Raw genomic sequence first — 13,627 nt, 5'->3', positions numbered from 1 at the left:
CAGGTATGCTGGCCCCTGGCCATGTAGGGCACTGATATAAACACAGCCTGCAATCCCAAGCAGGTAATTAGAAGCACCCATTTTGTGCCATCATAGCTGCAGTACACCCTGGTCCTCCTTTCGTCATCTACCAGAATCCCTCCTCTCTTTCTCCTTCCTCCCCTCGCCTATTTAAGTTCTCTGTGACTGTGCATGCATTTATTTATGTAAAATATTTATATATCTGCCTTTCTCTCAGATGTCATGACATCACTTCTGATTCTACGCAGAAATGACATCATGAGACTCTGGGCGTTCCCAGATGTCTATGGCAAAAATCACAGAGATTTAGGGAAATCCTAGAGTGTCAAGACATAACTTCCAGGTGCAATCAGAAGCGTATGGATTTAAAACAGCTTTAGAAAGAAATTAGATCAATTCATGGAGGATAAGCCTGTGGATGGCTAGTAACCGTGGTGCCTGAAGGGAACCTCCAAATTCAGAGGCACCAATGCTCTGAATCCCGGAGCAGGAGGCAACATCGGGAGAAGGCCTTGGCCTCTATGCCTTGTTGTTAGCTGTCCATAGCAATTAGTTGGGACCACTGTGTGAGACAGGATGCTGGACTAGACGGACCCTCACTGGACTGATCTAGCAGGGCTCTTATGAAGGCCTCAGCCTCTATGGCCTGTTACTGGCCCTCCAGAGGCAGTGGCCACTGGCCACTGGCTGGCCACTGTGTGAGGCAGGATGCTGGACTAGATGGACCCTCGTTGATCTGATCCAGCAGGGCTCTTCTGATGTTCTTATGAAGGTCTTAGCCTCTCTGCCCTGTTGTTGGCCCTCCAGAGGAACTGGCTGGCCACTGTGTGAGGCAGGATGCTGGACTAGACGGACCCTCGTTGATCTGATCCAGCAGGGCTCTTCTGATGTTCTTCTCAGGGGAAGGCCTTGGCCTCTCTGCCCTGTTGTTGGCCCTCCAGAGGAACTGGCTGGCCACTGTGTGAGACAGGAGGCTGAACTAGATGAACCCTCCTGGGCTGATCCAGCAGGGGTCTTCTGATGTTCTTCTCAGGGGAAGGCCTCGGCCTCTGTGTCCTATTGTTGGCCCTCCAGAAGAACTGTTGGCTGCTGTGTGAGACAGAATGCTGGACTAGATGCACCGTCACTGGAATGATTCAGCAGAGCTCTTGTTATATTCCAGTGGTGTCACATGATGTTGATCCAACCCCACCCCACCCCACCCCCATTTTTGCTCCTACTAGAATGAAGAAGAAGAAATTAGATTTGTATCTCACCCTCCACTCTGAATCTCAGAGTGGCTCACAAACTCCTTTTATCTTCCCCCCCCCACAAGAAACACACTGTGAGGTAGGTGGGGCTGAGAGAACTTTCACAGAAGCTGCCCTTTCAAGGACAACTCTTGTGATAGCTATGGCTGACCCAAGGCCATTCCAGCAGCTGCAAGTGGAGGAGTGGGGAATCAAACCCAGTTCTCCCAGATAAGAGTCCACGCACTTAACCACCACACCAAACTGGCTCTCTCTTAGGAAACTCTCAGAAACTCAAAACAGCTTATAATCTCCTATATCTCCTCCCCCACAACAAACACCCTGTGGGGTGGGTGGGGCTGAGAGAGCTCTCCCAGAAGCTGCCCTTTCAAGGACAGAGGCTCAGAGCCGCATACAATCTCCTTTCCCTTCCTCTCCCACAACAAACACCCTGTAAAGTGGGTGGGGCTGAGAGAGCTCTCCCAGAAGCTGCCCTTTCAAGGACAGAGTCTCAGAGTGGCTCACAATCTCCTTTCCCTTCCTCCCCTACAGCAGACACCCTGTGAGGTGAATGGGGCTGAGAGAGCTGCAAGAGGAGGAGATGTCTTTGGCCATTATAAGATGAGGCTTTCAAGGTGACTCAGGGATTCTTTAAGGGAGTTACTATGACAATAGGAAGGGGTTTTTGCTAAAGAAAATTAAACAGAATACATTGCGACCCACTTTTCACATTGATGGATCATAAATGACCTCAAAGGGAAAATATCTGCCAAGCTTCCGAGTCCGCAGTTGATATCGTTTGTGCTCTGCTCTGTGTGCTGCCAGGAAGTGAAGGGGGCCACCCACTTGGGGATACTTCTACATGCACACTGCTCTCTTCTATTTAGAAGGCATTATTTCAAAAGCATCAGCGTCAACTATAACCCAATTAATGCAAAGTGCGGGAACTGAGTCCAATATGTCTGAGGGAGGCAGTCAAAGTGATTTCAGCAGGGTGAAAATTCACACTGCCCAAGTGCCACTGAGAAATAAAACACTCGGTAGTTTTTTTAAAAAAAATCATACATCAAGATTTATTTATTTTTTAGTGGAAGGACAAAAAGTGCAAATGAAAGGTTATCAGGATCTATGGAGAAATGAGCTCCTAGAATGGACCCAGAACCGGAGCAGCACTCTAGACAAGCTCCAGAGAGGCTGCCATGCTGATAAAAGACTGGCAAAAGAAAAATTACAGAAGTCCTGTCTCCCAAGAACAGAGCTCTCCACTCCGAAGAGTCTCAGAGCGGCTCACAATCTCCTTTCCCTTCCTCCCCCACAACAGACACCCTGTGAGGTAGATGAAGATATTGGATTTATGTCCCGCCTCCACTCCGAAGAGTCTCAGAGCAGCTGACAATCTCCTTTACCATCCTTCCCAACAACAGACACCCTGTGAGGTAGATGAAGATACTGGATTTATATCCCGCCCTCCACTCCGAAGAGTCTCAGAGCGGCTCACAATCTCCTTTACCTTCCTTCCCCACAACAGACACCCTGTGAGGTAGATGAAGATATTGGATTTATATCCCGCCCTCCACTCCGAAGAGTCTCAGAGCGGCTCACAATCTCCTTTATCTTCTCCCCACACAACAGACATCCTGTGAGGTAGATGAAGATATTGGATTTATATCCCGCCCTCCACTCCGAAGAGTCTCAGAACAGCTCAAAATCTCCTTTACCTTCCTCCTCCACAACAGACACCCTGTGAGGTGGGTGGGGCTGGAGAGGGCTCTCACAGCAGCTGCCCTTTCAAGGACAACCTCTGCCAGAGCTATGGCTGACCCAAGGCCATTCCAGCAGGTGCAAGTGGAGGAGTGGGGAATCAAACCCGGTTCTCCCAGATAAGAGTCCACACACTTAACCACGACACCAAACTGGCAAGGGACTGCACCTGGCGTGCAAGCGGGGGGGGGGGGGGAGGTTCCTTCTACCTCCCTCTCCCCAACCCCAGCACTTTGCAGCCAACAGCTCCACCTGCCCACCCCCCCCAGCCCATTCCATGCGGCTTCCTCTGCTTCCCTCTCCTCCACCTCCCTCCTCTCCGCCTGCTGATTGCCTGCTGCAGTGCCCTGGGCCCTGCTCAGCTCTCCAGCTCCCGCTGATGACACTTTGGTGGCCCAGCCATGGCAAAAAAAAGGGAAAACACAACCTGCCCCCTGGAAATCAGGCGGCCTTGCCTGGAAGTGAGGGGGCAGTGTCCTCACAGGCCTGCAGGGAAACTACACTTAGGCCAGCATTGCTGGCAGTGCAACGACGTGGCTTGTGTACTTCTGAATGGTGACCTAAGAGGGATCTGCCCAACTGAGAGACCAGACTAGCAACCTGTTCTCTTATACGAGTCCCAGATGACCCACCTTGAGGATCAGGACGAGCAGCAAGGCGCTGATGAGGAAAGGGATGAAGCTGCTGAGGAACCAGCTGAGCCAGAGGGTGGCGCTCTTCAGCCCCATGATCTTCATGGTCTCTTTCAGGCGAGCTTCCTTCTCGTGCACCACGCCTTTGATGATCATGGCTACGGAGTAGATCCAAGCCAGCGTCATGAAGAGGGGCAGGGAGCGGTTTAAGACACGCAGGAAGCTGGAGCAGGGGGAGGGAGAGAGAGATGACCAAAATCCACACAGATTCATTGAACTTCCAAAGTAGGGAGATATTAGATTTTGGATATATATCCCACTCCATACTCTGAATCTCAGAGCAGTCACAACCTACTTTACCTTCCCCCCACCACAACAGACACCCTGTGAGGTAGGTGGGGCTGAGAGGGCTCTCCCAGAAGCTGCCCATTCAGGGACGGAGTCTCAGAGCGGCCTACAATCTCCTTTCCCTTCCTCCCCCACAACAGACACCCTGTGAGACAGGTGGGGCTGAGAGAGCTCTCCCAGAAGCCGCCCTTTCAAGGACAGAGTCTCAGAGCAGCCTACAATCTCCTTTCTCTTCCTCCCCCACAACAGATCCCCTGTGAGGCAGGTGGGGCTGAGAGAGCTCTCCCAGAAGCTGCCCTTTCAAGGACAGAGTCTCAGAGTGACCTACAATCTCCTTTCCCTTCCTTCCCCACAATAGACACCCTGTGATGTGGGTGGAGCTGAGAAAGCTCTCCCAGAAGCTGCCCTTTCAAGGACAGAGTCTCAGAGTGACCTACAATCTCCTTTCCCTTCCTCCCCCACAACAGACACCCTGTGAGGTGGGTGGGGCTGAGAGAGCTCTCCCAGAAGCTGCCCTTTCAAAGACAGACTCAGAGCAGACTACGATCTCCTTTTCCTTCCTCCCCCACAACAGACACCCTCTGAGGTGGGGGGGGCTGAGAGGGCTCTCACAGCAGCTGCCCTTTCAAGGACAACTCTTGCAAAAGCTATGCTTGACTCAACGCCATTTCAGCAGCTGCAAGTGGAGGAGTGGGGAATCCAACCCAGTTCTCCCAGATAAGAGTCTGCGCACTTCACCACCACACCAAGCCGAGCAGCATATCATCATTCCCCCACTGCTGCCGATCAGTGGTCCCACAACTCCAGCTGCTCTCCAGCTCCCCTATTCAGTCTCATTCAGGGATCCTTTCCCACCACTTCCCACAAAGAAAGGGCAGGTGGTAACACCACAGTATCAGGGCAAACCTTTCCAGGTTGCATATCAATATTGACCCTTGATGCCAGCCTCAGGCGTGATTTCTCTTCCGACGCCGAAGATGGAACAAGCCATCCCTGGTAAGTCCCCCACACACCCGGGTCATGAGATCCCTCAGCAGCCCAGCCGCTCTTAGTGTCAGGGCTCGTGGGCGTCCTCTCCCAGGACTCTGGCCGGCCACTAACCTTGCCAGTGTTGAGTCCGCACGAAGGGAAATCCCTCTACCGGCCTGGCCCCTGTGCAGACAATGACAGCTGCACCGTGGGGGACTCTGACCCGCAAGGGAGGGGGTCCCTCGCCTGTTCAGTTTGGGCCTGCAGCAGAAGAGCAAGACTGGAGTCCAGCAGCATCTGAAGCACCGACAAGATCCCCAGAGTCTTTCCGGAGTCCCAAGGGAAGTTTAGCCCTTGAAAGATTACACCTGGGCAATCTTGAAGAGACATTCAGCTGGGCAGCCATGTTGGTCCGAAGCAACAGAACAAAGTGGGAGTCCAGTGGCACCTCCGTAACCAAGAACATTTTACTCACGGTATAAACTTGCATTCAGGCACACCTTCACGTACCATATCTGAAGAAGTGGGTGTGCACACAGCATGTTATACCTTGAATAAAACTTTGTTGGACTTAAAGGTGCCACTGGGTTTGAATTTTGTTCTGGGGAACCTGGTTCTTTACAGTCCTACTGGACTCAAATCTTGCTCTTCTCTCAAATCATGCACAACACCAGAAAGCTTAAAAATGTCCAGAAGGGAAGATGTTGGAAGGCAGGGCTTGATTTCCAAATTGTGTCTCCCCTCCCCTTCGCCGATTCTTTGCAGGCCCTTCCTGTAACAGGATACCTTCCAAGACAAAAGATGCAGAAACTGGCCAGAGAATGACAAGTGTCTCAGGAATGGCCTTGGGCTAGCCATAGCTATCACAGGAGTTGTCCTTGAAAGGGCAGCTTCTGGGAGAGCTCTCTCAGCCCCTCCCACCTCACAGGGTGTCTGTTGTGGGGGAAGAAGATAAAGGGGATTATAAGCCGCTCTGTGTCTCTGATTCAGGGAGAAGGGCGGGGTATAAATCTGCAGTCAGACAAGAGATGCAGAAACTGGCCAGAGAATGACAAGTGTCTCAGGAGAGGAGCCGGGGAGGCCAGAGCCAGGAAGCAACAAGGGGCAGGCTGGGCAGCGAAGAAGCTCCCTACACACCCAAGTGCCCAAAGGATGGAGCCTCCTGCATGGGCTCAGTGTAAGATTTTTCCAAAGCATGTAAGGACCAGAAACCTGCCATAACTCACACATCATCCACAAAGCAGGGGTAGGGCATCTGCTGCACATAGATGCCCGTGCGACGCAGCGACGGCATCCCAGAGAGAACCCGCACCACCGCCTGTTCCACGAGGTCCTGCACATAGACGAAGCCGCCCCAGACATAACGCAAGTCTTCAAAGGGATCAGCAGCGGGTCCTGGGTCCCAAAACCTGAATGGGGCACAAGCAGGAAAGAAGAGTGAGTTTCGGGGCAACGACGCTCTGCACTTAAGAGAGGGGTGTCAAACATGCAGTTCAGGGGCCAAATCAGGCCCCCAGAGGGCTCTATCAGGCCACCGAGCAACTAGCTTGTCATCTGCTTCCTTCTCCCTCTCTCTTGCTTCCTTCTGCATCACAGCTTGCTTTGCCAGGCTTGCTCAATTGCACAGGAGCTACAGAGCAAAGCCTCTATTTTCTCCACTGGCTGAGGCTCCTCCCTTGGGGAGGAATAGCTTGCTTTGCCAGGCTCTCTCAATCACACAGCAGAGCTACTGAGCCAAGTCTCTTTTCCTTCTATTGGCTGAGGCTCCTCCCTCCCATTCCTTGGGGAAGGAAGGAAAGAGCTTCCTTTGCCCAGTTCCCTGGATTCCGTGGGAGAGGTACAAAGAAAGCACCTTTAAGACCAATGAGTGCTAACGCTTCAAGCATGTTTTAAGTTTTTTTAAAATATATATATTTGTGTTTGTCTGTGTTCCTTATAAATGTATATCTCTGCTACCTAATCTTAAATGGGTACCCACATGGCCTGGCCCAACATGGCTCGGCCCAACAATATCTCATTTATGGCATATCCTGTCCTCATAACAAATGAGTTCGACACCCCCAGCTTAAGGAATTAAACAAGAAACGACTCAGATTGCGGTACGCTTGGCGGCTCCCAGTCCAGCCACGCTTCTGGAGCAGATCAGCGCTTTAAATTCACAGGGAAGTTCCCCATTGGTCTCTGCCTTGGAAGGCAGTGGGAACAAGCTGAGTGACAGGAATACGCTGCAGAGGCAAAGGGCGACCACTGGGCGTCACGGACCAGAGAACTGACTTCTCGTCGCCAGGCAGAGACCAAAGATTCAGGGGAGGAGGGGGCAGAGCACCTGACGCCACCACAGGAGGGGGAGGCTGAGGTACTCCCAGGAACCCCCTCTGATGAGCCCCAAGTATATGAGCCTGCCCTCTCGCCCTGGGACACAGCCCTACCTTCGGACTCCATTGAGGAATGCCAGGCCCACCCCCCACCCCCGTGAGCTGCTTGGGAGGAGGGAAAGCATCGCTGACACTTGAATGTCACTTCCAGGTAAAGAGCTGGAAGTGATGTCACAGTGCTCTTGGGAGTCAGTCCAAACTCTATGATAGGCACCATAGAGACTGGGTTAGTTCCTGAAGCATTGCTAGAAATGCGGTTGTCCTCTCCCCATTTTCCTCCCTCTTCTCACAGGAGTGAGGGCAGGCAACGGAGGGCACCTGACAACCCGACCTCCACCCCAGAGCTGCCTGCAAAATCTGAGGTCTGTCTCCAACTGACCCCTCAGGCCTCACAAAGCCCTGAACCGCCCCAAACTTGCTGGGATGCTAACTGTCGTAAGTAGATGCCATGCCTTTAACAACTAATAGCCTGCTTTTGGAGGGGCGGGGCTTGCATCTCTATCTCCCTCCAGGAGTATTTAAGGCCTCAGTTCCCCCCTCAGCCTTTGCAAGAACGTCTAAGCTCTGGTAGAAGACGATGACGACTGAAAATTTATACCCCGCCCTTCTCTCTGAATCAGAGACTCAGAGCAGCTTACAATCTCCTTTCCCTTCCTCCCCCACAACAGACACCCTGTGAGGCAGGTGGGGCTGAAAGAGCTCTCACAGCAGCTACCCTTCCAAGGACAGAGTCTCAGAGCGGCCTACAATCTCCTTTCCCTTCCTTCCCCACAACAGACACCCCGTGAGGTGGGTGGGGTTGAGAGAGCTCTCCCAGAAGCTATCCTTTCAAGGACAGAGGCTCAGAGCGGCCTACAATCTCCTTTCCCTTCCTTCCCCACAGCAGACACACTGTGAGGCGGATGGGGCTGAGAGAGCTCTCCCAGAAGCTGCCCTTTCAAGGACAGAGTCTCAGAGCGGCCTACAATCTCCTTTCCCTTCCTGCCCTACAACAGACACCCTGTGAGGCGGGTGGGGCTGAGAGAGCTCTAACAGGAGCTGCCCTTTCAAGGACAGAGTCTCAGAGTGGCCTGCAATCTCCTTTCCTTTCCTCCCCTACAACAGACACCCTGTGAAGTGGGTGGGGCTGAGAGAGCTGGCTCTCGTTGTTAGTTCTGGCTCCTGGACTCCTACCTGAATACTCCAACCTCAGGCTCAAGCAGCAGAGCTGCCCCGCCCCCCACCACTTGGATCATCTTCACTGCCATTGGCTGCATGAGCCAAGCGGCCCCTCCGGCACTGCAGAGAGTGCTCAGCTGACTCCAGGGCTCTTTTTCATTTCCCAGCCTGCCGTTGGGCTCCTTCTCAGCGTACCGAGACCTCACCAGCCATCGCCTCAGCGCTTTCTAGGAGACTCCCTCGGTCATACGGAACAGAATTAAGCCAGTTACTGGCTCAAGAAATGGCATCTTTCTCTCTTTTGTGTCAGAGCGGAGTTGATGTCTCCACTTCTCAGTTTTCCCCAAATCTGGCCACACCTGTCCTTGATCTTGTTGGTGCGGGTGACGTCGTCGATGTCCATGCGGATCTTGAGACGGACACGGGCTGGCAAGTCTGGACCAAGCTCGCTTTGGTTCTCTGGCGGTAGGAACACAACTCCGGCCCAGAACTGGCGGTCCTCCAGCAGCCGCATGGCTCGGGAGATGAGACGCTCTTCAGTCGACACCGCCTCGATCTTGTCCAGCGAGACACACTAGGGGCAAGGGGCTGCCATCACCCTCAGTTTTTGCAAGGAATACACGCCTGCTGGCCATGATCCCGTTCCCCTGACACTACAGCTTGCTCCTGGACTCTTGCTCTTTCCTGCTGCTACCCTAGAGGCTTATCCTCCACCCCGACTCCCACCAAAAGGTTCCCACACACACACACACACTTAGAATTCTAGAGTTGGAAGGGACCTCCAGAGTCATCTAGTCCAACCCCCTGCACAATGCAGGAAACTCACAAACACCTCCCCCTAAACTCACAGGATACGCATTGCTGTCAGATGGCCATATAGCCTCTGTTTAAAAACCTCCAAGGAAGGAGAGCCCACTTAAAGCATAGAATACTAGAGTTGGAAGGGACCTCCAGGGGCCTCTAGTCCAACCCCCTGCACAATGCAGGAAACTCACAAACACCTCCCCCTAAACTCACAGGATCCGCATTGCTGTCAGATGGCCATCTTAAAAAAAGAAAAGGTCGTCCCCTGTGCAAGCACCAGTCTTTTTCGACTCTGGAGTGACATCGCTTTCACAACGTGTTCATGGCAGACTTTTTACGGGGTGGTTTGCCATTGCCTTCCCCAGTCATTTACACTTCCCCCCTCAGCAAGCTGGGTGCTCCTTTTACCGACCTCGGAAAGATGGAAGGCTGAGTCAACCTGGAGCCGGCTACCTGAACCAGCTTTCGCTGGGACTGAACTCAGGTCGTGAGCAGAGCTTAGGACTGCAGTACTGCAGCTTTACCACTCTGCGCCACGGGGCTCTTCTAGCCTCTGTTTAAAAACTTCCAAGGAAGGAGAGCCCACCAGCTCCTGAGGAAGCCTGTTCCACTGAGGGACAGCTCTAATGGTCAGGAAGTTCTTCCTAATGTTGAGCTGGAAACTCTTTTGATTTAATTTCAACCTGTTGGTTCTGGTCCTACCTTCTGGGGCCACAGAAAACAATTCCGCACCACACTCTATGAGACAGCCCTTCAAGTACTTGAAGATGGTGATCGTATCACCTCTCACACTTCCAGAAGATGGCCGTCAGCTCCAAAAGGGACTTCTCTGTCTCACCTCAGCCATCAAGAAATATCCTGTGAAGGAGGATAGTGGGGAGGGGGGCAGAAAGACATAACTCATGACCCCAAACACACCTCAATAAACCGGGACAAGGTGCCAATGATCTCATCCACTTCAGCATAGGCATTACGCCAAGTGTAGGTCTGGCCTCCTGAGTCCGCTGACAGAAAGTCCCTCAAGGTTGACACATTCCAGAATGTTCCGCTGAGGCGCTGCTCCAGGTATTGGGTCACCCCAGGGCTTTCCAAAAGGTTCTGTGGAAATGAGCAGAGGTGCTTCAGATTTCTAGGTTGAACTTTCAACTCTGGGATGCTCGGTAAGCCAGCACTAAGCTTCTTGTTTCAGGTGTCAGCTTAAGAAGTTTTAAACTCATCCAGACTTTTTAGACTCTTTCTTTTTAGCACTGTTTAAAACTATCATGAACACTGTTTAATCTTTTAGCATTTTTTTTAAACTGGAGGTGTTTTAAAAAAAAATTAAATAAATGTTGCCCCTTGTATGCGTGTATCTTTTGTCATTGCTGAATAAATTTTGCATGCTGAGGAATTTATATTGCTGCTGGCTGCCAGCTACTTTGATTTACTGGTATTTCCATCAGCTTCTGTATCTGTTTCGGACGGCCTAACAAGCCACCTCCAGGAGCCTTTGGGTGGAGAAAACAACTGCATGGTGTAGTGGTAGAGGAGTGTTACACTAGGAAACCCAGGTTTGAATCCCCACATGTGCCATGGAATCTTGCTGGGTGACCTTGGGCCAGTCATACATTCTCAGCCTAACCTACCTCACAAGGTTGTTGTGAGAATAAAATGGGGAAAAGTAGAACAACGTAAGCTGCTTTGGGTCCCCACTAGGATTTTTGTGCGTGTGGCACAATGACGTCACCTGTGAGTGACGTCATCGCACTGGCGACATCACACGCCAGCTGCTCTAGGCATTTCCAGGAAAACTCTATGGTTTTCCCGGATGCTCTAGCAATTTTCCCTCCCAAAATGCCAGAGCGTCCGGGGAAACCATAGAGTTTTCCCAGAAATGCCTAGAGCGGCCAGCGCACAACATCACCGGTGCGATGACATCACTCGTGGGTGATATCATCGCAACGAAGTTCCCCGGGCTGGCCCAGTGCGGGCCGGCAGTTTGGGAACCTCCAACGCCGGGGGCTTGGCTGTTCTAGTCCCCACTGAGGAGAAAGAGGGGCACTGGATTGCACGGACGGACATCTGCTGTGTCTTCAAGACCAAGGTGTCTGCAAGCTTGTAAAACAGCTCTTTAAAACCCAACCAAACTATCTGTCCTTTTTGCTTTCCAGATCCAGGGGCATAAAGCTAGTTGAGGTTTGCTCAACAGCCCTTCTCGACATTGGGACTCATGTAGCTAAAAAACGTTAAGGAGTTCTTGGTTTCTGTTTTTTAAAAAAATCTACTCTGCACCAGGCTGAACCTCAGCAGCCCCCAGTTTTCATGTCACATCATCCCCTGACCACAGAATGTCAGATCACAAGGGGCTCGGACCTCCATCTCTCCCTACATACAAGCTGCCTGGAAAATTCAGAAGGATAGTTGTGGGTTTCTGTTTGAACAAGTCGGACAAATACTCCTGTCCTGACCACTTGGCAGCATCATTCCAAAGGCCCATTCACCAACTGTTGTCAAGGATACCTTAAAGGTAAAGGTCGTCCCCTGTGCAAGCACCAGTCGTTTCTGACTCTGGGGTGACTCCAGGCACCACAACGTTTTCATGGCAGACTTTTTACGGGGTGGTTTGCCTTTGCCTTCCCCGTCATCTACACTTTCCCCCCAGCAAGCTGGGGACTCCTTTGACCGATCTCGGAAAGATGGAAGGAATTGATTTTACTTAAAATTGTTGTTTACATTGTTTTATTTGAATCATGGAATGCCATGTCTGTGAGCCGCCCTGAGCCCGCCTTTGGCGGGGGAGGGCGGGATACAAAAATAAATTTATTATTATTATTATTAAGGCTGAGTCAACCTGAACCCAGCTTCTGCTGGGATCGAACTCAGGTCGTGAGCGGAGAGCTTAGACTGCAGGACTGCAGCTTTACCATTCTGCACCACGGGGCATACCTTACCACTTGGTAAATGGTGATCTGTTCCATCACGAGAAGGGGAAAGGGGGCAGCTGCCAGAATGCTCAACACTGTGCACCCACTCTGCAATCCTTGCTCTTAAGAAAAGGGTCCCCAACTTTTTTGAGCCTGTGGGCACCTCTGGGATTCTGACACAGGTTGATCGGCATGGCTGTGAAATGGCTGCCACAAAATGGCTGCTGTGGGAGGCGGAGCTAGCCACAAAATGGCTGCCTCAGCTTACCTTCAGTCCCACCCCAAAGGTTATGGGGGCAGCTGCTGCCAATGCAACGTTTTTAAAAATCTGCACAGCCAATCAAATCTCCCATGGCCGGCAGCCCCACCTGTTCCCGCTTACTTTCTAAAAGCACTTGGTGGCTGCCAGGAGAGATGTCAGCAAATGTCACAGACGCCACGTTGGGGACCCCTGCTCCATGATCAGCACCGACAGAAGGTAGAAATCAGGGTTCCCTCTAAGCTGAGTTCGTGTGAGCCAGCTCACAGGTTTTTAGCCTCTGGCTCGCACATTTTTGTCTCAGCTCAGGAAAAACAGCCCCAGAGCAAACTAATCGATGCAGTCGCTCACCACTTTAATGGCAGTAGCTCACAAAGTAGAATTTTTGCTCACAAGACTCCACGGCTTAGAGGGGGCATTGCTGGGAATGGCTCCCTGCCCACCTCTCCCCACCGCCCTCCCTCTGCAGCACCATGCTCCGTCTCGACCCCCCCCCCATCGGTCAGAGGAGTGTGCCACAACGAGGATCGGCCCTACCGGCTTCGAGGCAGCTGGCATCTGCACGTTCTTGGAAGAGCGCAGTGGAGGAAGCTTCTCCCCCCTCCTTTCCGGAACTGGAAGTGAGGGGAGAGCAAAGCATCCTCCAGCTCTCTCTTCAAAGAATGCTCAGATGTTGGCTCCTTCGAAGCCGGTAGAGCCAATCCTCGTCGCGGCGCGCTCCTCTGATCATGTGCGGGGGCAGAGCATGGCGCAGTGGAAGGGGGGGTGGCAGCGGGGCCGAGATGCAAATTTAGGCGTTTGTCTTGGGCGCCGGGAGGGAGGGAGAGCCCAAGTCAGCGCCCCCCCTCCTGGCGCCCTTGGCAACTGCCTAGTTTGCCTAGTGGTCGAGCCGGCCCTGGTGGAAATGCAATTTTGGAAACATGAGCCCCTCTAAATCACACCCTAATTCTCCCCCCCCCCCCCGCCACACACACACGGAGGCCTAAGGAAGGCTGAGCGTAAGAAAAACAGACAGACCTGAATCACGGACACTTCAGGGCTGGCGTTCATGAAGGTGTAGATCTGCGGCCCCAGGTCCTGCCAGGCTCCTCGCACTTCACGTAAAACGGCCAGGTTCTGGAAAGTCCGGTTCACCTGGAGGTGGCGAGGTGCAGTGGCCGTAAGCACG

General features: G+C 52.4%; 1 protein-coding gene across 1 annotated transcript in view; it reads right to left on the bottom strand.

Moving 5' to 3' along the window:
- LOC132567472 (phospholipid-transporting ATPase ABCA1-like) overlaps positions 1-13,627 on the bottom strand; it is a 146,893-nt gene that overhangs the window by 98,133 nt on the left and 35,133 nt on the right. The window contains exons 10-14 of the mRNA XM_060233147.1: positions 13,477-13,593; positions 10,216-10,395; positions 8,853-9,067; positions 6,187-6,369; positions 3,644-3,866 (exon numbers count right to left, since the gene is read on the bottom strand). Coding sequence (XP_060089130.1) covers positions 3,644-3,866; positions 6,187-6,369; positions 8,853-9,067; positions 10,216-10,395; positions 13,477-13,593 — 918 coding nt within the window. The remainder of the gene's footprint in view (positions 1-3,643; positions 3,867-6,186; positions 6,370-8,852; positions 9,068-10,215; positions 10,396-13,476; positions 13,594-13,627) is intronic.

Source organism: Heteronotia binoei, chromosome 2 (genome assembly GCF_032191835.1).
Source record: "Heteronotia binoei isolate CCM8104 ecotype False Entrance Well chromosome 2, APGP_CSIRO_Hbin_v1, whole genome shotgun sequence".
In the NCBI taxonomy this organism is placed as follows: Eukaryota; Metazoa; Chordata; class Lepidosauria; order Squamata; family Gekkonidae; genus Heteronotia; species Heteronotia binoei.
Note: the sequence above shows the minus strand (reverse complement) of the source record. Positions and strands in the feature narration are given on the sequence as shown.